At 34.0% G+C, this 25,341-nt stretch overlaps 1 protein-coding gene across 1 annotated transcript in view; it reads right to left on the bottom strand.

Moving 5' to 3' along the window:
• ERBB4 (erb-b2 receptor tyrosine kinase 4) overlaps positions 1 to 25,341 on the bottom strand; it is a 1,103,571-nt gene that overhangs the window by 516,254 nt on the left and 561,976 nt on the right. The window contains exon 3 of the mRNA XM_029933912.1: positions 4,446 to 4,632. Within this exon, the coding sequence (XP_029789772.1) occupies positions 4,446 to 4,632 (187 nt within the window). The remainder of the gene's footprint in view (positions 1 to 4,445; positions 4,633 to 25,341) is intronic.

Genomic DNA, 25,341 nt, shown 5'->3' with positions numbered 1-25,341 from the left:
AAATAATAGCATTTTTATGCCTCATATAATAATCTTTAGATTCTGGCCAGACAGGCAACTAAATAAGTAGAAGCTTGCAGACTTAAAGTCATAAATATATTAGATTTTTTAATATATTAGATGGTTTGAATTCAGAATAAGAATATTTGGTTAAGAAGGATATGATAAAAAAAAATTAGTAGAACATCATTGTGGGAATGATTAATAAAAGCCATAGAGCCACATGCAAGTGACCTTAACAAAGGGAGTAATGAAATTTCTCCAGCTTTGTGCTCCTCTGATTCAGTACTGTCATTCCCAATGGCCTCAAGATGATTACATGCCTGAAGGACACATTGATGGAAATATGGTCTCGCTCCTGATCAGAAATGATGAACCACCATAATAGGGTACCTAAAAATTGCCAAGACAAGTTCTTCACTCCCTTTTAGATTGTGTCATATCCATAGCTTAGAGAATCTGACTCTTCTCCACTCTGCTGCACCTAACTTATAATGGACCAGGGAAATGTTAGCAGTAGCAGTAAAACAAATTTTCTTCTTTATTCAGAAAATATGTTTAAGTGTGTTTCTTTCCTTTGGACACAACCAAAATGGAAGTATCTAAGTAAGAGCTATAGTCATGTTTGCAGTCCAAAGAATAGCATTTGGTGAGCATCAAGCTAATTAATAAGAATGTGTAAGGTCAAAGTTAATTTGCATATGTGTTAAGTAGCATCCAACCATTAACCCTTATATATGACAGTCCTCATGTTAACTGAATATCCATTTTACCCAAAGACAGTTTAAAGGAGACAACTGTAATAAGTAATAAAGTTGTATTATTCCAAGGTCAACACTGCAAAAATTATTTCAGGAGAAATAAAAATTATACATATAATTATATATATAACTTATAAATCTTAATCTCAAAATTCTTTGTCACAACATTGCATACTTCATATTCCCACAACTAGTGTATGTTATGTACCTTTCTGAAAGTGCTTCAAAACAAAATTTTGTTACAAAGAAAATTCACCATGATTATTATTGCTTATGTAATGGTTTACCATTACACAAAGTTGCCAAATGGCAAAATGGAAGAAAATTTATTCCCAGCATCTTCCTCTCTCCAAGCTCTGTCATACCCATGTTTCCCTCCAAGCTCCTAGTGTGTTCCTCTCACCCCAACCAAAGGAGTATTTTTCATAATTCAAGCACAAACTTATCTGTTCTCTGTCCCATTCTCTAGGGGATGAAAAGTGAATGAAAATTATATAGAAGGTAAGTGTAAAGAGGTTAACTAGCATTATGCTACGATCTCTCAGTAATATATGTTTACTTAGAATAGTGTTTCTCAAACTTTTTGTGGTCATTGGAATCATTGGAGGAATCCTTAAAACACATATTGATGGGCCCTACCACAAGACTTTCTGATGCATTAGGTCTCAGGTAAGAATTTACACTTGTAATTCTATCCAGGTGATGCTGATGCAGTTGGTGCTTTAAGAACTGAGTTAAAATTTTAGAGGTGCCTGGGTGGCTCAGTCAGTGAGGTGCCTGCCTTTGGCTTAAGTCATGATATCAAGGTTCATTAGTTTGAGGCCCACATAGGGCTCTGCGCTGGAAGCTCAGAGCCTGGCATCTGCTTCGGATTCTGTGTCTCCTTCTTTCTCTGACCCTTCCTATTCATGTACCATCTCTCTATCTCAAAAACAAATAAATATTTTAAACAACAAAAAAAGACTGATTTAAAATTTAAATTCACTAGGGCAATTAAATAGTGAGATTTTTGACTACTCAGCATGTTTTCTATTCTTCATATTACATATGATAAGCCTAAAATTAGGGTCAGCCCTCTAGTCCTACATTCACTGTAACACTAAAATTGTTTTAAGTTTTTATCAGCTTGCTTTGTACAGCATATAAACAAACAAGATAAAACAAGTATCTTTCCAAAAGACAAAACAATCTTATCTGAAGTCAATTTCAATGTTTGCTGGTTACCTAGAACACTTAGTTCTTCAAGATACAGCTAAAGAACAAATTTCTTCCCCAATTCTTCTTTATATGAACAGTTAGGTGTCTTCACTCTTTCCTCTTATATTCTTACATGAACAGAATCATACTTACTCGCTTACTGAGTGACTTCTGATTTTCAAAATTGGAGTTACACTATTGACCCGATTACCTAGAGGAAGATCAGTGTTTCTAGACTGATGTTCAAACATAATTCTCAGCCACCTATTACATATATATCTGAACATTTTCCAGATTGCCTAAATCTTCTACCATTTATTTTACTGAACTTTTCCTCACATTCAAAAAAAAGTAACTCTTGAACAAACACATTATTTTTTTCTAAACAATCTACTCATTCTCTTAGCCTCTCATTATTTACTCATTTCTACTAATGCACACACCAGAAAGTATTCTAAGACTTTCCAGCAGAATAGGAAATAGTGTTCTTGAAATAATAGTGTTGTGTTTTGGTATGATGTAAGCTAACTGTCATAATCATAAGCAATCACGGTGTGAGCTCACTCAAATAAGGTACGTTTAAATGTGGCATAATTTTGATTAAATGACTTAAAAATATTTTAGTAGTACTAATCTTAAGTTAATAATAAGTAGGAGAGATTCTTATCTCTTTTTAAGTTTATTTATTTATTTTGAGAGAGTGAGTGAGCATGAATTGGTGAGGGTCAGAGAGGGAAGGAGAGAGAATTCGAAGGCAGCTCCTGGCTCTACACAGTCAGCGCAGAGTCCAATGTGGGACTTGAACTCAGAAACTGTGAGATCGTGACTCGAGCTGAAATCAAGAGTCAGGCACTTAACCAACTGAGCCACCCATGAGTCCCAAGGAGAGAGCTCTTAAAAGACTAATTTTCTGTATGAAAAGATTGTTCAAATAGCACAAATTATGGAATAACATATTCAAGGGCTGTAAAATATTTTAAAATAAATGATTTTTTCTTTAATGTAAATAGAGGAAAAATCATTTCCTAAACCATAATTCTTCCTATGAAAGTTTTAACCAGATCATACTATTTTTATTATTTACTAAATAATTCTTAACTCATTCAATTTCTCTCTATCCATGGATTTCTAAAATTCTTCTTCCTATCATTATTTCCATGCAAGTAGCAATTTAGTCCAAAACTCTGTTCTCACTAAGATAACTATATTTGAAAGAAAAGAACAAAAAAGTAAAATGCTAATGAAGAAATCTATAAATTCTGAATAATTTGCATTTACCATTATGTCATCAATTCTATAGCAATCATGACCAAAATAAATTACATAATCAGTCTTCCTTTCTTCCTCCAAAATATCCAGTTTCAGTTCACATGTCTGGCTAACTGTGAAGCTATTTCTTACTTAAAATTATATATTTTATATTCACTGTCAATGAGTGAAATAAATAATTTTAGTAACCTGAAAATATCAATCTTATCTTTTCTTAGTATTTAAAGGCAATTATAATTTTTATATTTTAATATCAAGAAACATTACCACTGAGTGGACTCCAGCACACATAAAATCATTATATATTTGATGAAAAATATATATGATATTAATTTAGGTTAAATTTATCATTTAAACTCCTTTACCCCACTGTGAGATGATAATTACTTACTTATCATGTAATTAGCACTACTTATTTATAGGCACACATAGCAAAATTCATGACTAGAAATCTTGTACCAAACCTCCTACCATAGCCATTATGAGCCATGAACTACATGGACTGAAAAGATATTTGTGGCATTGTGAGAACCAGCGCACAAACCAAATTCCTACAAAGTGTTTTTTCCTGTTTTATTTTGTTTGGGTTATTTTTGGAGCAAGATGGATAATTTTAGTTTGTTAACAATTACCTTTTTCCAGTCTTGGACGGGGGTAAATCACTGATGATATTGAAGTATTTTGAGAAAGAATTTCTGATGGCATTTAGTGAGTTACTGAATAAGTAAATCAAAATTAAATGAATAAATTAGGTATATTTTCCAAAAATAAGGGATTGTGCAAAAAAACTAGATGAGTGGAGGTAGACATAAAGGCTGTGTATTTACTGAGCTCTAACGAGAGTGAGGGCTGTGGTGTTATTTATTACAGAGATTTGATGATATGGTCCACTGTTCATCTGAGACCACCAAACATAGCATTCTTAAACCTGCTTCCTATCTCAGTTTTCAGTCACTGAGCATTTCCTTAGAGTGTACTTCTGTGCAGCTGAGATACAGTATGAAGGTACCTTCAGACTGCACTTACAATATCTGTAAATAAAAGCAAGGGCATCACAAGGCATTATTTCCCATAAAATGAATAAGTAGTAGATATTTAAGTCCTTTATAGGGTTCCTCAATATAACACATAGTACAGTAACCATACATACATATGTGTATGCCTATTGTATTATATTGATAATGAAAGCATATTTGCAATTTTGTATATTTTCCTTACCTGTCAAGTTCTTTAATCCAAGTTCTTGAAGTCCAAAGTTCCCATCTTTCCTGTAGTTTAAAAATACTGCCAAGGCATATCGATCCTCATAAAGTTTGGTTCCACGGATAATGCGTAAATTCTCCAGAGGCAGGTAGCGAAACTGATTAAGAGCCACTAACACGTAGCCTGTGACTTCTCGAATAGACTGAAAAGACACAAACAATTCCTTTTGTTAAAAAATTAGAGATTATTTGTCAGTATGTTTATGCTGTCATTTAAATTAAAATGAGTTATTCAATTCTACTTTTTAGCTCTTAATTTAATATAGTAATTTCCAGTATGTATTGTAAATAATTACCTGGATAATATAAGATCACAGATCACAGAGTATTAGTAAGGCCCTAAATGTGCTTATAGTAAAATAATGGATTTTTAAAAATGAAACATTCTTCATATCTAGGATTTGAATATAATTAAAGGAATAAATATCTCAATCTTTGAAAGACTAAAGTGAAGTAAGAACACCTAGCCATCCACCAAATGTTTTATAAAAAGAAACAAATTAGTGGGTTTATCACAAATAAAACAAAGCTGCACTAGTTTGTAGACTATGGGACAGATTTTAAACTGGTATATTGGTGCTTAATGCTATAGTTATCAAAGTTAACTTACATGTCTCTGGGAAACCCATACATGAAGAATATGTATTAAAGATTGATAATGATCTCTAATTTAATTACAACCACAACTTTTACTTTTACTGTCGATTGTTTAATATACTATAAGTTAATTACTGGAAGCATTGTAACATATTTGAAAGCAAAAAAAAGTCACAAAAACAGTTCTCAGCCTTCATCTAAAGTTATTATTCTTCAGTAGAATAAATGAGATCGTGACAGTTCTGAACATATGCAATAAGATTTTTAAAAATTAAATATGATACAAAAGTGGCAAAATGCTTGATGTTATTATAAAATGTTTATTTATTTTGAGAGAGAGATGGAGAGGGAGAGCAATCAAGGGAGGGGCAGTGAGAGAGGGAGAGAGAGAAAGAATCCCAAGCAGGCTCTGAGCTGTCATGGCATAGACTGATGTGGGGTTCAAACTCACAAACCGTGAGATCATGACCTGAGCTGAAACCAAGCTGGATGCTTAACCAAATGAGCCACTCGGGTAACCCTGTTTTATGTTACTTTAGTATCAATTTCATGTCAGTTTAGACCTCTTAATTTCAGATGTCCCAGTGCTCAGTCCTTGGTACTCTTTATCTACCCTCTCTCATTCCCTTGGTGACTCTATCAGTTTCAAGAATGATGATCTCCAAAGTTTTTGTCTGCTAAACACCAGACTCAAATCTAAGTGCATGCCCCACATCTTCACCTGAATGCCTGATGGATTTCTCAGTTACACCTTTCCAAATCTGAACACCCATCTTCCTTGCCCCAATCCTCCAGTAGTCTTTCTCATCTCAGTTGAAGTCAACCCATTCTTCCAATAGGCCAAAGTCTTGAGGTCATTCTTGAGTCCCCCTCACACACCAAACACAATCTCTCCTATTTGTTGTGCCTTTAAAATGATCAGGCGTTCAGTCACTTCTTAGGTCAGCCACTGCTACCATCTGAGCCATCATCGTGTTCATCAAGCACATACTGCAAGAGGTCTCCCTGTTTCTACTTTTTATCAGTTATCATGCCTTCTTAATTAAGGCTGGGCCTGATCATTTTTAAACACAAATCAAATCATGACACTTCAATCTTAAAAACCAGAACTATCTCTCAAGTCACTCAAAGTAACAGATAAAATTCATTCAGTGATGAGTAAAAGCCTATCTTTTCAACAGCTAGACATATCTGGTCACCAAACAATTGTAGTATAACTGGTACGAATTGAGAAGCGTGGCAAGTATAAAATATACTCTTGATTTCAAAGATCACATGTTGAAATGATAACATTTTAGATGAATTGAGTTATATGAAATGCGTTATTGAAGTTCATTTTAACCTTCCTTTTTATGTGTTTATTATGGCTACACAAACATTTAAAATTATACCTTTATGGCTATCATTATATTTCTGTTGCACAGTGCACCACTATATGATCTGTTCATCAGTTCTTTTTGTAACTTGTTTTTTTTAACTCTCTTCCTTGCTCACGCTATTCCAGTTTTGCTGTTCTCCATGTTCTTATAATAGGCCAAGTGTGGTCCTACATCAAGGTGCCCACTATAATCTTAAAGGCCTAAGTTTCTCTCCCTCTTGTTATCTGGTTGGTTAATTTCCCAACTGCTTTCAAGTCACCCCCACCCAACTCCAAATTTTACCTTCTCAATTGAAGTCAATGCTGACTGACCTACTTAACATGACAACCCCCCCACCTTTTCCTACTCTAATTTTTATTGTCTCTACATAGTTCTCACAGTATAATGTACTATATAGTGCGTACATCTTTTACATTTAGTACTTACAGTCTCTGTCTCCCTTTCTCAGAGTATAAGCTCTGCAAGGGCAAGCACTTCCATTTGTTCACTCATGTCTCATGTGACCAAGTATGGATACATAGTGAAAAACCAATAAATATTTGCTGAGGCTCTTCTCTGTCCATACACCACCAATAGGCAAAGTCTACAGAGAAGTACCCATCTGGACCTGCATTCCTCTCTCTAGAGAAGACATGCTCCAGATTCCTGTGATCCCAGAAGTTCATTCCCAAATTATCCTAAGCCTGTGATATCATCTTCCGAGTTCTGCTCCCAGTCAGCAGATTGTGATACCAATGTGTATATACCTAGCAGGGATGGGTGGGCCAGGTGTAGATGTTTGAGGGAAGAGTGTATGGATGCTGGCTGTGTGAGCAAAGTGTCCATTCCCTGTGTTCAAAGTCTCCTGTGATACTGGACAGAACTGGTTAAAGGAGGAGGGGCTGAATGATGGAGACTATCTCTCCCCATGCCATCATACTCCTGAGGAGTCCAAAGATTCTAACATTTCATCTGTCCATCCAAATTATTATAAAGATATTTTTGTCAGAGTGGAAGGATAGGTCATATTTTAATAATAATTATTTGATTTATGATAAATAATAATGACATAAAATGTGTAGGCCTTCATTTATATTCTTACCTCAGGTCCCACAATTCTTAGAATAAATCTGCCACCACCAATTACCTAGAAAAGTAAATTCATAATGGAGCAAAGGTAGAGATGAAAGGGCAAGGAACCCACGAAACTTTTCACATCTGGCACTGGATTGGGAACCGTAAGCCACTTTCGCTCTCATATTCCCGAGACACAGCATATTGGATTAAAGACATAAATGCTTAAGCTAATAGAAAAAAGAGGTGAAAAGTAAACAGTGGCGTGCATTGTTTGCATACCACCTTTGTTTGAAATTGCATTTGCCTAGAATAGTTTAGATTTAGAGCCTTACAAGTCCTTCTTCAATCACTGTTACAATGGTTGAACTCTTATCCATTTGTGTTAGAAAAGAGATCAAAAACATTTTCTAATATCATTTGGTCCAAACAGTAAAATTGTATTTAATTTGTATGCAATAATTATTAAGTGATCTAAGTCACAATGATAACACAAAGACAAACACTGGAGATTGAGGATGTATTCTCAATCTTTTGTCTAGAACAGGTCATAGTATCCATCATTCTTCCTAACATACTCACCATTAGCTTGAACTTCACTTGGGAATTGACTCTAATTAGACTTTTAGTATAATGGTAAGAAATGTGGGCTCAACTCCCAAGCAAAGCTGGGCTCAAAACACTTCACGCATACTAGCCTTCAAACTTACTAGCTTTGTAGTTTTTTTTAAATTGTTTACCCTCACTGACCCTCAGTTTTTTCATCTTGAAATAAAAGATAGCAATACCTCTATTACAGAGATTTTATACGGATTAACTATATAAGAAGAGTGTCAGGGAAATAGTCAGTGTTCAATAGATGCTATCTATTATTAATATTATTATCTCTGATAATAGCCAAAACTATCTGTAGACAATCTTATATGAAAATAAAAATTATTATATTATTTCATAAGAACCATTGCTTTTAATCTATTTGTTATATAACCTTTATATCTTGTTTATATCTTCCCTCTTCAATCTGTAATGTATTCCTAAATTACAGAACTGGTTCCTTAAGCTGTTTCTGTGTATGCTATATTATAACCTTTAATACAGACTCTGGCACTGAACAGACATTCAATAATGGCTGTTGAATGAAATGGAATTGAAAAGTAGAAAACAATGCTTAAGGTCTTTTTATATATTGTTTTCCATTGAAAGTGATTTTTATGAACTTTCTGCTAATAAAAAACAATCTTTGAACAATATAATTCTGATTTTTGCCCAAGGACCTCAGTGGTAAGTAGAAATCATCAGAATGCCCCAGTAAAAGGAAAATCCTGACTCTGGTTCTGGCTCAGTACATTTAGTTCCAGGAAACTGCCTATTTTGTCAACTGAAGAGTGAGTACCCACCTAAAGACATATCTCTCTCCTTGTGGTATAAGTTTCTGCTGTCTAAAACTGATTGATTTCCAGTGTCAATGTATGCTTCTACAGCTGCTTTAGTCAAGAAGTGAATATAATTGAAGATCATTAAAGCCTTAAATGCTTCAAAACTCTTCTAACCTAAGGGACTTTTTTTTTCTGCTTAGGGCATTTGATGACAGAAACCAAAAGAATGAAGAAGAAAAAGAAAAGAAATTTGACCAACTCCCCATATCATATTAGCAATAAACCAAGAAAAAATACATGGTTCGTTCTACAGAAAAGAAATTTTTACTGTCTCTCCCATAAAATATTTTAAGAAAAAATGTGAAATCTGAAATAATTAAAAGTTCCCAGGATTTTCAGTGGGTGTCTTTCAATCAAAGATTAGAAGAGACTGGACTGCCTCATTGTAAACTCCATTTCTCTCCAGATTATTCAAGAAAAATCACTCTTTATTGTTTTCCAATCTCTATTTCATTTCAGAACTCCTATAACTGTTATTTTTTATTTGACAAAGTTTCTTTATTCTTTTATTTTAGTTGGATCTAATTTGATCCTTAGAATAATGAATAGCTTCTTAGCTTCTTTCATCTACCTTAAAATTTAAGTGATTGCAGAATTCCTGAACAATTCCTCATGATTCCTGAATATTTGTTTTAAAGTTTATTAATGTGTTTTGAGAGAAAAAGAGAGCATGCAAGCAGGGAGGGGTAGAGACAGACAGGGAGAAAGAGAGAGAATCCCAAGCAGGCTCTGCATTGTCAGTGCGGAGACAGACATGGGGCTTGAACCCATGAACCACCAAATCATATTACCTGCACTGAAATCAAAAGTGACAGAGCCGCCCAGATGCTCCATGATTCCTGAATATTAAGTCAGTGTTTAGGAACAGTGTTATGCATATTTAAAACAATTATATAATCTCGCTATGGGTGTTAAATTCTATTTCCTAAATTTTCTTCCTATTCAAATTATGCATCGAATCCATGTTTGTTAGTTATTTTTCTTTAATAAAATAAACTTATTTATTTTTGTTAAGACCTTCTGTAGCAAGTCAAAACTATTCTGAATTCTTATCTTCTTCTCCAGTGTCTTATGTACTCCTACCCAATTAGATATAATCCTCAAATAATACTAACAGATTCCATCAGCCAAGACATCCACAAATAAAATAGTGATTACTTATGATCAGTGGACTTGAATTAAACCTATAATATCACAGAGAAGAGTGGGGGACAAAGAACTATGGGAAGAGGAGGAGGAAAGCCTCCTCCACTGGTAATGGCTGTAGAATTTATGTGTTCTCTGACAGTGACAAATGTAGTAGCAAATTGTAACCTCTCTGTCACTAAGGCTTTCCATTAAGTTTCCCTAGGCAATTAATTTCTGTCCCTGCCCCTTACAGCAAGAATGGGAATTTCTAAAGTAGGGAACATTCTTAACTATGACACAATATTAAACAGTTTACTGAAAAATAATTAACAAACTTATAGCAAACATTACACATTTCTGCTGCATGTAGAGATAGAGATTGACCCTATTGTTCAGTCACACATGAAATCTCCAAATGCAATGCCATTATTTGGCTTTGGAGTCTTGTTTTCAGTTTTCCCGTTTCTCCAATGATTATGCTGCTCTGACAAGCAGGGGCTCAAAGTCTGATCCAATTAGATTTGGGAAAATAGAGTAATGTGAAATAGCATGTACCTGACTGTGGTAGAGTTGAATCCATGTTCATTCCACACAGCATGAAATAATATTCAAGGGACCAAGAATCTGATCCAATTCTTGCCAGTGAAACTGCTAATCCTCAGCTATTACTAGCCAGTCTTTTGGGTCCTGCTGCTATTAGAACCCTTAACTTTCTAAGACTCTACAGGCCATTCATTCATCATCACTGGCCACTTAAGCAGCTCTCAACCCTAGCAGTGAATACCTTAATCCTATGAAAAGAGGACAACTTAACTCACCTCTCCCAAAGTTATCATCTTTTTCTCTGTCCTTTATATCTGTCTCAGCTGGCCAGAGAGTTTATAACAGGCTCGTTTCTCAGAAGGTCCTTTATCTCCTGACCTTAGTTCAGCTATATCCTTGTATTATAGACTTGTTACATTAGAATTGGTTCCCAAAATTAAACAGGGAGCTTTTGTAGATTCATTTACATAATCATATACAAATCTCAATTTGAAGTGTCTATATAAAAAATCTGTCCTTTAAAATTTCCTTATCACTAATTTAAATAAATAAATACACACACACACACACACACACACACACACACACACACATACAGAAGCACCAGGGTGACTCAGTCAGTTAAGCATCTGACTTTAGCTCGGGTCATGATCTCATGGTTCATGGGCTTGAGCCCCTCACTGACAGTGTGGAGACTGCATGGGATTCTCTCTCTCTCACTCTTCCTCGACTCCTCCCCTGCTCATGCTTTCTCTCTCTCAAAATAAATAAATAAATAAATAAATAAATAAATAAATAAATAAATAAAACAAACATGTTCTTTTCCACCTGTTTATACAAACAGGTTTAACGTTTTTAAGCCTTAATTACATACAGCCATTTTAACACTCTTTTATAACTATTTAAAATACAGTATTGAATTCATTTTTCCCCATCAGATATACACATTAAGCTTTAGTGATTTAGGGAATTGAATTTTAACTGAAATTAGATACACTGTATAAATGTAAAATAGTCAGAGTATCTGGAGACCTTTGAGTTAAACTTTGATTAATCATAGATACAACTTAAGTCACAGAGAAAGCATTAGCTGTCGGCATTCCCATACAACTGAGGCTACACGTGAACTAAAGCGTTTAACTTTTACAAGGGCTGCACATGTGGTGAGTACTCTCCTCCACAGAAAATCATGCCACTGAAGGCAATACAGTCCATTGATTAAATTTGGGTGCTGCCCTCTGACAGGTATTAATTTGACTTTTGTTTCCATTACTTACTGACCTTCCAGAAGTTATTTAACTTTAAATTAACTTCTGAAAAATAGAACAAATTACTCCTGAGAGCCTACAGGTTGAAGATCTTCAAAAAATAATCAATTTTATCATATTATTTTTAGCATAAGTATGCAAATATTTGCAAATATGTTGTATGGTTTGGGAATGGAAAATAATATGCAAAAATATGAATTTGATATTGAAAACTATTAATTAAACCACTGGTGCTATATAGCGCATAAAAATATGGATGCAAGTCAGATTGTCTGTCTGGACTGAATTATGATCCCTCAAAATCCATATGTTCAAGTCCCAACTTTCACTATCTTAGTATGTGACTATATTTGGAGTAGGGATTTAGGAACTTAATTAAATTAAAAGGAAGTCATTGGGATAATCTTAATCCAATATGACTGTGTCCTTAAAAGAGAGGAAATTAGGCAGCCATACATACAGAAAAGACAGTGTGAAGAGACACAAGAAGAGTGAGGTATAAGTCGAAGAGAAAGACCTCAGAAGAAAACAACCCTGCTTACATCTTGACCTCAGACTTAAAGACTCCAGGATTATGAAAAAAAATTTCTGTGTAAACCACCCAATCTGTGGAACTTTGCTATGGCAACCCTAGCAAACTAATAAACTACGTAGGTTCATAATATAGCATTTAGCAGTGTTCTATTGGGTAACTTATTTTTTTCTTTCAAGCCTCAGTTTTTTCATCTGTGAAATAGGGATATTAAGATCTCAAATTTTTAGGAGTATAATGAGAAGTAAATCCCTGTAAATTACCTAGGTAAAGGCATGGCTGACAACAAGCTCTCTCTATATGTTTTTCTGAATCCAGAATCTTTACTCTTCTTCAATGCAGTCTCTCTTCTGCATGCCATAGAGAAACTGTGTTTCTCTATGTCTAAAGGAATAACTATGTATCACCAAAATTTAGATGAGAAAACTGCTTGATACCATTTCAATCTACAATTGGGAGTGACCGTTTTATGTCTGAGACCTTTCATAAGATTTTTCCCCTCTCAAAATTTACAGGAGGAAAATGGGCTTTCAGGAAATGATGTATAACAACAGCTGTCTCTCTTGAAAAGCATATGGGAAATGGCCTTTGATGATTCAGAAGTTAGAGGTGACTGCTTTTGTGACTAGTCTGTTGTTATTTTTAAATGAAAAGGGTGAGCAATTTCAGAAATAGGAAAGCCAAAGTATCAAGCCTGGATTTGACAAGACTGCCAAGATACATTTTAATATCTGTCTAAATATTTGGCAGTAAAAACAGAAAGCAAAAGGCTTAATTAATTTATAAAGAATAAATACTTGTTTGAGTCATCTCATCCAATGACAATAACATCTTATGTTACATATGTGTTCTTAATATTCAATTCAAACAAATAACAGCAGGTTATGTCTAAGGACATCGGTGAGTATAATCAGGACTACAGACAGTAACATAAATTGTGATCAGGGGGTTGGGGACTAGAAATTAAAATGGTTTCACATTTAAGTATCTTTCTTCAAGCCACAATTTTCTAATTGGTTATTTACTATTTGTAATAATTATATTGATTTTACATAGTGTTTTCTGTATGTGAGTCACTTGTCTCATATTATTTCCTGGTAACACCAATTCTTAGAGTTAAGTACTATCGTATAGATGAAGAAAATAATTTACATAACTTGCCTTAAATCACATAAACTAGCAAGGGAAGAACTATCCTTTTTTAAGGAAAAATAATATCTATCTTCTTCCAGAGTTTAAAATCCAATCATTTTGAGATATTTCTTTCAAAAATTGGGGACAATTACTCCCTGTGGAAAGTAACAGTCACTGCAACATGGTCTAAAATGGGAATTTGAGAATAACATACTCTTTTTTATGACAAAAATATCATCATAGACGGAATACCTCTCAAAGGTAACTGTAGCATGATTCTGATATTTCTAAATTCAAAGCATATTAAAATGTACCCAAAACACTAAAAGTTTAAAATAGCATTCTAATAGTTGCTAAGAAATTAGGGGTCTTTCCCAAAGGGTATTTAAATCAAATGAGATTCTATACATGAATGAACAATGCAAATATGTTTCCTAATGGAAAGTGACTGAGTACTATTACTGGCCCCACCAGGAATGGAGGTGGAAAAAACAAATTCTTTGAATTTGGAGAGCTATTTTATAACTATATGACCTATGTCATAGTGCTTTGTTTAACCTGTGTTTTTTAAATTTTTAAAATATCTTTATTTATTTTTGAGAGAGAGAGAGAAAGAGAGAGAGAGAGAGTGCAAGTGGGGGGGGGAGGAGAGAGAGAGAGAGTGCAAGTGGGGGGGGGGGGGGGTGGGACAGAGACAGAGGATCTGCACAGAATCTGAAGCAGGCTCCAGGGTCCGAGTTGTCAGCACAGAACCCTAGGAGGGACTTGAACTCAACAACAGCGAGTTCATGACCTGAGCTGAAGTTCAATGCTAAACCAACTGAATCACTGAGGTGCTTTGGTTTAACCTGTTTCTTAACTAAGTTTTTGAAAAAGAAAATTAAAACGTTGTTACTTTTTAATTTAATTTAATTTTGCTTTTGAGAGGGTATGTGTGTGAGCATGCACACACGCATACAGGAAAGGGACAGAGGGAGAGGAAGAGATTAAAAATCTTAAGCAGGCTCCCCACACAGCACAGAGCCCAATGCTAGGACTGATCTCATGAGTGTGAGATCATGACCTGAGCTGAAATCAAGAGTTGGACTTTCAACAAACTGAGACACCTATGCACCCCAAAAAATGTTATTTCTGTTTAATTTGGGAACTAAACAAATTAATATCTAAAATGCACTTGGCACATAGTAGGTATTTAATAAATACTGACTTGGCTTCCTTTCCTCAAAAAAGTCTTCAAATCCCTGTGCTTTCAGCCTCATCCATCCAATCATTCATGTACCCATCAGTCCATTCAGTCATTCATCTATCCAATTACTTATTATTCTACAAGTGCATGTTGCCCATGTGGTATCTGAGAAATACTGATCTAAGTGCTGGAGACACAGTGGTGCTCAAAACAGATATAGTCCCATTCTCAGAGTGGTGCCTTCCTTTATCACTTCCAATCTTAATCTAATGACAAGACTAGTTCTAAGGGGGAAAAAAAAGTTCAGCCAAGAAATAAATACAGTGACGTCAACCCTAATTCATCTCTTCATTTCTTTAATGAAATTGTTTACTTTAGAACCTTATGAATTAAAAAATATCTTAATCTTGTATAAGATTATCCCATATTCTATCACACATTGCTCTCTTCATCATCATACATTTCCCATCTTTTTTTCCCCCTTTACTGGAATTCTATAGTAAAGACATCTCTAAAGTTTCCTCTTGATAGTATATATATTACTTATAAGGAACAAGTATATTGATTTTAAAATATTTTAAATGTCATTTTTTCTTATTTTGCATCAGATTATTTTGCATATTTTGTTTTCATTTACTCAGTAAACTATATTTGTGGTGTGTTTGACACTATAAATGTTTGTTTTTGTTTTGTGTTGTTCTGGGGTTATTCAGTCCCTAGAGATCAAGCATAAAGCTTGTGGTTTCCAAATGTGCTTTCTTGAAATACACTTTCTTTTAAAATGTCCTTGAGAAATTTCAGCTGAGTCTGGGGCAAGAAATGTATAAGATGAACCTGAAACATATCATTATATCAGAGAGTGAGGACACTATCACAGATTTCTATGGTCATGTCAAAAGGGCTCAAGAGTCAAATGAAAAGGCCCTTCCTGGCCAACAATGGGGCAATTTAAAGTTCAAAAATGATAATAATTACAAATAATTAAGTCTCATATATTTAAATCTATTAGTTTATAACATCAAATGAAATTAATTAGTCATCTTTTGACAATAATATAGAATAAATTAATTTTCCTAAAGACCAGTAAATAACATAATCAAGCATTTAGCCTTTTTTTCTATATTAACTGTAATGCTGGGTAACCAAATAGTAGATTAAAGGCAGAGTGTTTGTAAAGTATTCCAACTAGTAAATAAGGAAAAAAGGGTTTAAATTAGAGCATTGATTGATACTGGTTAATTATAATAAAAGTACTGTACAAATGTATGATATTAACAATAGAGAAACTGAGTGTGGCTATATAGGAGCTCTGTACTCTCTGCACAATTCCCCTGTGCACCCAATAGTTAAATTAAGGGGGGGATAATTCTCCACGGCATTTCTGCATGGCTTGTGTCAGCTTTTGTTCCAGAATATTTTTTCAAAGGATGTGTGGAGAGCAAACAGCGCTGAGATATAATGATAGTTTCTCTCTCATGGCAAAAGGCAAATTTGCTAACAGCTCCCTTTAGAATATTGTGGTTTCCTAAGCTCATATTTCTTTGACTCTATACAGATCTATTTTGTGTACAGTATCCACCTGTGCCCACTTCCCAATCCCTCCCATAGGAACTGGACCAAGGGCAAGGAGAAACAATGTAAACATGAAGCTCATGTTGATTGCTCTACCATGGCCTCTCCTGTTTCTTGCCAACACAAGTAGCAAACTAACTTCTTAGCTTGTAAATAGACTAAAATCCCAGACACTTGACTGCTCTTGACAACAACCAGTCATTGTATGTCTCTGGCTGAACAAACAAGCCACCACCTATGGTTTCAGCAGAGGGATTAAACATGAATAGGATGAAGTGTCTGGAACCAACTGTTAATTTGAAGGACATACAATAGACAGAGACACCATGCTGAACTCTATCATCAGTAAGCAACCTACAATACTTAGGCTCTGGAAAACTCTCCAGAAAAATATCCCTGGATTGAATAGAAAAATTCTATGGGGTGGAGGAGAGAGGACAAACCTGTAATTAAGTCTTGAAAGAGACTTAAAAATCTGTATACGGCTAAACCACAGTATCCAGGGATGCATACTTAATTATCAAACTATAAAGAAACACAAGAAAGCAAATTTTTATAAAAGGATGGTGGACACTTTTGTAGAGAACAGGATTTGAGATTGGGATAAAGCAGAGTTGAATCTCCTAGGTGGCTAGCAAAGTACTATTTCTCAAGGTAGACTGAAAGTTATGACTAGGTATGGTCTTAAAAACTCCTTAACCCATGCATTTTTTCTGTGATATTTTCAGTATTTGTGTTATTTTTGCCATGTAAAACATAAAAAAACTCATTAAGTAGAAAAAAGAACAATGAAGCATATAAAATGTCCCTTTCCATCTCTGTATCTTATCATTTGACATCAGAAACTTAAGAGTCAAACAATTTCAGATTGCATGCTATTCCTTGCTATCAAATTCTCTCCAGTCCAAGTCAAGAACTGAATATGTTAGTAGGCACATTTGTGCAATCTAGGCAGAGAGGATAATACGTCTAATGGGAAAGTGCCTTGAGAAAGAGAGTCTGATGTGTTCACAGGTCTTAAAGTCCTGAATGGAAAAACCAGATGGCAAGGCCAGGAGACTTAACTGGGAAAAAAGAAAAGTTGGATTTTAGATTTTGTCTTTCAGGAAATGGGGATTTAATGGTGCTACATACAGGGAAATTAGACTATGGTTTTTCCGTAGAATTCTCTGCTTAGTTACAGTGTAAAAAGTTAGGAAATTCTTGCCAGGTTAAGAGTTGATGACAGCAGTAACAGAGAGCTGAGACTGAAGCCATCTTTCTGAGGTGGTACAACAAATGTTTTAGTAACTTACTAGATATGGGGATGAAAGAAGAGGAGAAACAGAATATGCCTGCAGTTTTTAGCATCTTGTGAGTGGAGATCTAGAATGCTAGTAAACACCATTCATGCACAGGGCAGCTCTTGCTTGCCCCCAAAAGAGAATTTTCAGGTCCAAAATGTCAATAATACTGAAATTGAGAAACTCTGGCATAGACCTGTTAGGCTGACATAACTACTAGCTTTTATTGCTAATAGAGTTGCCGTGAGGCGATATCTAGATGTAGTGAAAGTGTCTGTTAACCTGATCCATAAAATACACACGCACATATATATTATGAAGATTTAAGTTAATATTCTTATATTAATATCCATTTTCTTGACCTAAATTTATCATTATATATATCCTAAAGTATAAGCAGGTAGAAAAGTAGATAGCTATATGGATGGGCAGAGATGAGTGTATGAATGATGACTAGATGCATAAATAAATACCTATTCACATACAAAAGCAAGTGTTTTCTTTCTCCTTTTTTCACTTTGTGCCCTAGTGTTGCAGTAGCAAATCTTTCTACACTGATTTCTTCTTCATTCACTGTTAAAAAGCTTGCCTAATATAATTCATGGACATTAAGTCTAAGAGGTTACATTTATTAACAAATTTATAAGCAAACAATGTCAGCCATTTCCTTAAGAGGCATAATTCTCCTTTCTCTCTAAAAAGGTATTTTACACACACACACACACACACACACACACACACACACACAAATAACATTTCATAGTCTCCAAGCTGTAAAAGTAACCAAACTAATTCAAATATAAAAATAATAATGTCTCTTTGATAGGACCAAATGACACAAATGAAGTCTCCTCCTAACTTCTTGTACATGCTATAGACAAATGCTTGAAATCCTCTCTAATTATTCTCATATGACCTTTCCCTTAAACCAACTAACCAATACATGGTGGTTCTCTCTCCTAAGTCAACTTCACTACCTTCCTCTTGGGGTGGATTTATAGATCACAGCAGGCTGCACTAGTGGTTGTCAACACTGGGTTACACTCCCAAGAATGGCTACTGGGTAATTCCAGAGGCAGCAATATGTCCTAGAGAATGATTATGGCTACTGACTCTGTCTCATTCCAGCCCCTAAATTAATCATCATCATCATCATCATCATCATCATCATCATCATCATCATAGCACTAGCATTTTAAACACCCCTTATTGTTTATGAAGCCTTTCAACATAAATACCATATATAACTTGTGCTTAGCAAATTCTGAAATAATTTACTAAATTTCCATTGAGTTTTCCAGAATTATGTTAAGTTATAAAATGTACTGGGTCTTTAAGTTCATAAACTACAAGAATCTTAGAAAGGAACTGATATTAATACAATAATGACATAGGTGGGGACCTGGGTGGCTCAGTTCATTAAGTGTCCAACTCTCGGTTTTGGCTCAGGTCATGATTGTGCAGTTTCATGAGTTTGTTTTGATTCCTGTGTCAGGCTCTGCACTGACAGTGGGAAGTCTGCTTGGGATTTTCTCTCTCACCTTCTTCCTCTGCTACTCTCCTGCTCATGCTGTCTCTGTCTCTCTCAAAATAAATAAACTTAAAAAATATAATTATGATATGGGTGATATTTGATTTAATATTCTTGAATTATACCACTGAAAAACATTTCATCCCCCCTTCCTAGATCTTGTTTTTTTAATTCTACATTAATTTCCTTAAGCAGGCCTCAATCTGAATATTCTTTTATTTTTAATCCAAGTTAGTTAACACATAATGTAATAATGGTTTCAGGATTAGAATTCAGTGATTCATCACTTACATATAACACCCAGGGCTCATCCCTACAAGTTTCCTCCTTAACTGCCATCACCCATTTAGCCCATCTCCCCACCCACCTCTCCTCCAAGACCCTCCATTTGTCTCTCTATTCTAGAGTCTCTACAGTCTGCCTCCTTCTCTTTTATTTTTCTTTCTCTCTCCCATGTTAATCTCTTTTATTTCTGAAATTCTACATATGAGTGAAATCGTATATTTATCTTTTTCTGACTGATATATAGTTCTCAAGTAACTATATACCACATCTTCTTTATTCATTCATCAGTTGATGGACGTTTGGGCCTACCCATAATTTAGCTATTATTGATAGTGCTGCTGCAAACATTAAGGTGCATGCGCCCCTTCAAATCCCAATCAATATGCTGATGCAATCTCTACTAGCTTATATATGGATATAAACTGTATATGCAACCAAGCTGTTATAGCCACAGGTTTTTAATGATAGGTAATTCAAAGTAGAAAGTAAAGTCAATAGTATTTTCAAAATAAATGAAAAAAAAAAAAAACACCAGAATTTGACATTCAATTAAATGAGGTAACATTGAAAAGAAAATCCCTCTCACAGAATATATGATATAATTTATTTATTTTTTAAGTGTTTATTTATTTTGAGAGAGAGAGAGAGAGAAAAGGGGGAGGAGGAGCAGAGAGAAAGAGAGTGATAGAGAATTCCAAGCAGGGTCCAGACTGTCAGATGCAGGGCTTGAACTCACTAACTGTGCGATCATGACCTGAGCCAAAATCAAGAGTCAGACACTTAACGGACTGAGCCACCCATGCATCCAAGAATGTATCATATAATTTAAAAAGCTAGTGGTTTCTATATATCTTTCCATAAACTTAATACACTTCTATTCATATATATAAAAATAAAATAGGGTCATGTTTAAGGAAGAAATGCAAAATATTATTACATTTCAATAATCTCAAAATTTAAATATTTTTCACTATTAAATTTATTTTAAAACACTAAAGTGGAAAAAATAAAACATCAATTTTAGTGAAACAAGACAAATTATATTTTTTAAATGTTAGAAAATATTCTATCTTACATAAGTGCTTAAATTCTATCAGATGTTTATTTTTAAGTCTGTATATCTTTAAGTATTATATTAAAATTTTGAAAATGCCATTTAGAAAAATAATACTGTGCATTTCTCTAAGATCATTATAGACTTCAGAACACATTTTGTTCACTTTTATCTGAATGGTCTCACATCATTATAGAAAAGACATATTAAATGAATGTTCAGAGAAATAAAATGAATTTTAGGATCATTAGTATCCAAGTTTTATATAGTTTTATTTGCCTCACTATCTTGTTCATGAGCTTTAGGTAGCAGATTATATATATATTTTTGTCTTTGTTTTTATTTATTTATTTTTACAACAGCAAACTCCTGTATAGTACCTAGTAATATACTTTATACATGCCATGGCAATTACTCAATATATATTATGTTGGGTTAAATGGGCTGAGGATTCCATTTATAACCTTCAACTTTTGACACATGATTCCAAGAGGACATATGCCTAGATATTTCTTCTGAATATATTTTACATCTATAGAGACACAATTGTTCAAATTCTTATCTTTGGATTTGTTCAAAATAGACCATTCATTTCTTATTTCCTCTTTCAGTACATATTTAATGAGTGCTTGCTAAGTGCCAAGCCTAGGCTTTGTTTGGGGAATATCTAGATGAATAAAACAAAAAATCTGGTGTCTAAACTTGGCATGTAATAGGGAGCTGCAGTAAGAATGTTAAGTAGTTGTAGTTAAGGTAGAAAATGTTGCGTAAATATTATAGACTGATAAAGAATTCTGATAATGTTAAGGGGAGATATATCAGCAAATTATGATATGAGGCAGAGAAAAACTCAAGTATTTCTATCTTCCAATCTTTTAATTACCATTCATCAACTTGGTAGACAAAATGGAGAATTGCCAAAGAAATATCAGCATCTTGAAAATTTATAAACAAGGGCCATGGATGATGGGATGATGGCCAAACTAGCTTTACTAAGAAAGCAACAGAGAATACAAGGAAAGGACCAAAAGTTCATTTTATTGATAAATAGTGATACAAGGAATATATGCAGAGTATATGCTGAAGATAATGACTATACAACACAGTACCATTCAGCATCAAAGTACAGTCAAGAGGAAACCAAACTAGCACGATTTGGAATTCAGTTATATCGTTTTCTCATGAACTTAGAACATTTTATCTTAGTAATATATTCATTAGCCAAAATTATGCAGGTTGTAATTTTACATAGCATATATTATGTTATAACCTTGCTTCAATAAAATGCTAAAGTTACTCAATCATTTGCAATAGGAGCATATATTTTTTAATTCCCCTTTAGTGATCCAAACTAGGTAAAACAAGCAGGAAACTGATAAAATATCAAAGAACTTTTAGGCTGCATTTAGGCTACATATATATTACATGAAATTACATTAATGACACATTTAAAAATCCTATAATCTATGAAGGATATGCATATTTACTTGCACACTAAAGTAATATAATAAAAAAGTCAATCTGTTTTAAGTCATTTTCTTCTGCATTCTCCTTCAAACTGAATATTCTTTTTTTTTTTCCATCTCACAAACTTGTGATTCCAAAGTCCTTCAGGCATCATTGGTTTTTCAGATGTACAGCACAAGCTTCAATGAAAACACCCTCAAGTTTTTACCATGAATGGTTTGGGGGCACAGTTCATGAAAATAGTTTTTCTAGCACTTGATAGTGAAGCAAATGAAGCATCATTTCAGGAATTGCTTTGCCAGTTCCCCCATATTTTACAATGAGAAATATTAAGAACATAAGCTTTAATACAGTCTTTACAAAGGGCCAAAAAGGCCAAGATTAAGATGAGGACATTTTTTATGAATTAGTGTGGAATATGAAATGCACAGAGCAGAGACTGGCTCAGAATACTTCATCTCAACAGTTACTGGTTGCTTTAACGAAACTAGCCTCTATTAAAAATGTTACAGATATATTTTATGTAATGCTCTGATACATACTTTTGTCAGCTGTCCATATTCACTGAACATTTTCAAATTAGAAACTGAAAATGACCATTGTATTGGATAAAGTGACAAAGCCACAGAGGGTGTATTTAGTTTCCACACCACAATACCAATGAGAGTAAAAAAAAATTAGTGACTTTTGCTTAAGTTATATATGTACTTCTTACATTCTTCAAGTTTTTTTGTGGGGGGGAGATGAGGTGGCATTTAACTATCACAAGTAGTTGCACCATGACCAAGTGACTGTTTCCTTTTTATTTTTCATGTCTCATCCCCTCATCTTGCTTTTTCCAATTTAAGAAAGAAATGATATTTCTACCCAGAGAAAAACCCATTCAAATTAAAGCCAAACCCAAATTAATAATACATATTTTCTGTCAAACAAAATAGTTTAAAGCCTTCTTTCCCTTTCCTTTCCTTTTCCCTTTCTTTCTTTCTTTCGTTCTTTCGTTCTTTCGTTCTTTCTTTCTTTCTTTCTTTCTTTCTTTCAGCACTTTAGAATAGATAACACACCTGGAGAAGCAGTATTGAAACAGATGCAGGACACAAAATTAATTTCCTCCCTCCATGCCCTCACAAAATGCTTGAATCAAAACAGAGATGCAGAGAAGTGTTATATCACTTAATATTTCAAAAGTATATGAAAGCATGTTTGCTTTAGCAAGACAGTGACAAAAATTAAGACAACTGCCAAAGATGCTAATAACTCCAATAAAAATTAAAAAGCTATCCCATTATATGCAGGTCTGGATGCCCACAGGAATCTGAGCAATACGTTAGAGAAATAGAAATCTACGAGGATTGAAAAAATAATTTCCCTTTACCTAGAAATATTCAAGTTCTTTAATGAGAAGAGCCTGAAACCACTGCATATCATTTATAGTTTATTGTATGTAAGAATATTTATGCTAATTATGTACTAAACTCTGTATACTTTTTTCTTCTATTAGATCTTTCTCAATACAATTTATGCTTTATTGTATTCAAAGAATTGAGTGTTGTGGAAACCCTCTAGGAGTGACTGAGAATGGAAACCTGAATTAAAAATAAGGCAATTGTTATTCTATTGTCCAGGGTCTGTAAGAGTGCTCTTCCTTAGCTTTGCTGAACTGAACTACCATCTGAATAAGTTTCAGATCACACTTGCATTTTTATTATCAGTGGCTACAACCAGACCACTCTCTTTATCTTTGTAACACCAACAGCCAAAATAGCTCATAGTGAGAACTCCATGAATATGGAAAGGAAGGAAGGAGAAAGGGAAAGAAGTAGTGGTGAAGGAAGTGATGAAATATTTTAAAAAAGAGTATGGTGGACCAACACTGAGACAGTTCTTAAAAAATCTCAATTGTAGTCCAAATGTCCCAATCAGCTATATAACCAGGATAAATTACCTAAACCTAAACCTTATTTTAACTTTAAAAGGAAGTCTACTTTCTATAGGATCTCCAACATTCCTTCTAGTTTTGATTCTACTAAACATTTTCTCATTATGGAAAAATAACTTTAGCAATTTAATGATTATTCCTGTAAATATTTTCATCATTCAAAATGTATTTCATCACTATGTTGAAATATATATTCATAAAATGTTGATAAGAAACTTATTATGAATATTTAACATTCTTATTATTTCATTATAATGCTCATAAAGCTCAAATAATAAATATAATTACCCCACTCTTAACTAACAATAAGGAAAATTGTTATACCATCAAAACCCATTCTAATTTTGTCCTATCAATCCTAAGTTCACTGATTCCAGTGAATTAAATTTTGTTATAGAGGATACTTAAAAAATGTATAAAAGGCTACAACAGAGAATCAGCCCTACTTTTAATATTTATTGCTCCCAGGTCTGAATTTTCAAGCTGCACCTCTTTCTTTTGACAAACCAAATCCCCTTGAAGACATACCTGGTCAAATAAAGGGTTGGTCCCAACTTTGTCAGAAAAACAACTTACAAACTACAAGTGTATACTCTGCTTACTCAGTTCATATTATTTGTCTCAAATTATACCTCTTGAAGGATAAACAAATTTGCTACTAAAAAAGATATTCTTTGACTATCAATACTAGAACGGCCGCCTCGAATGTGTGCCTTACTTACTTCATTACATATACGTCTTGTACCAAATTTTTCAATATATCATTAGTACAGAACTCACAGAAACACCAATGCATTTATTATTGGTAACCATTATAATCTCAAAAAAATCAGTGCTTGGGATTTATTCATTTTAAAAACTCATTTTTCAACCAAAAATAGCCCTCTAAGAAATATTAACTCTTATTAAGAAAAATGGTCTCCTAAAACAGTGTGAATATACCTCAAAAAATTAAAAATAGAAATACCATATGATCCTGTAATCTACCCTAAAAAGGAAAAACAGTAATTCAGAAAGATATAAAAACCCTTATATTGTATCATTATTTACAATAGCTAAGGTAGAGGCACCTGGGTGACTCAGTAGGTTAAGCATCCATCTTTGGCTGAGGTCATGATCTCACAGTTCATGGGTTCAAGCCCCACATCAGGCTCTGTGCTGACAGCTCAGAGCCTGGAGCCTACTTCAGATTCTGTGTCTCCCTCTCTCTCTGCCCTTCTTCTGCTCGCTCTCTGTCTCTGTCTCTCAAAATAATAAATAAATAAATAAATAAATAAATAAATAAATAAATAAATAAATATAAAGACATACAATAGCCAGGGTGTGGAAACAACCCAAGTGCTCATCAATAGATGAATGGATAATGATGTGGAATATTACTCAGTCATAAATGAGATCTTGCCATTTGTGACAACATGGATGGAATTAGAAGTTATTATGCTAAATAAAATGTCAGAGAAAAACAAAT

The sequence above is a fragment of the Suricata suricatta genome, chromosome 3 (genome assembly GCF_006229205.1).
Source record: "Suricata suricatta isolate VVHF042 chromosome 3, meerkat_22Aug2017_6uvM2_HiC, whole genome shotgun sequence".
NCBI classification, from domain to species: domain Eukaryota; kingdom Metazoa; phylum Chordata; class Mammalia; order Carnivora; family Herpestidae; genus Suricata; species Suricata suricatta.
This window is presented reverse-complemented; position numbering and strand designations above follow the sequence as displayed.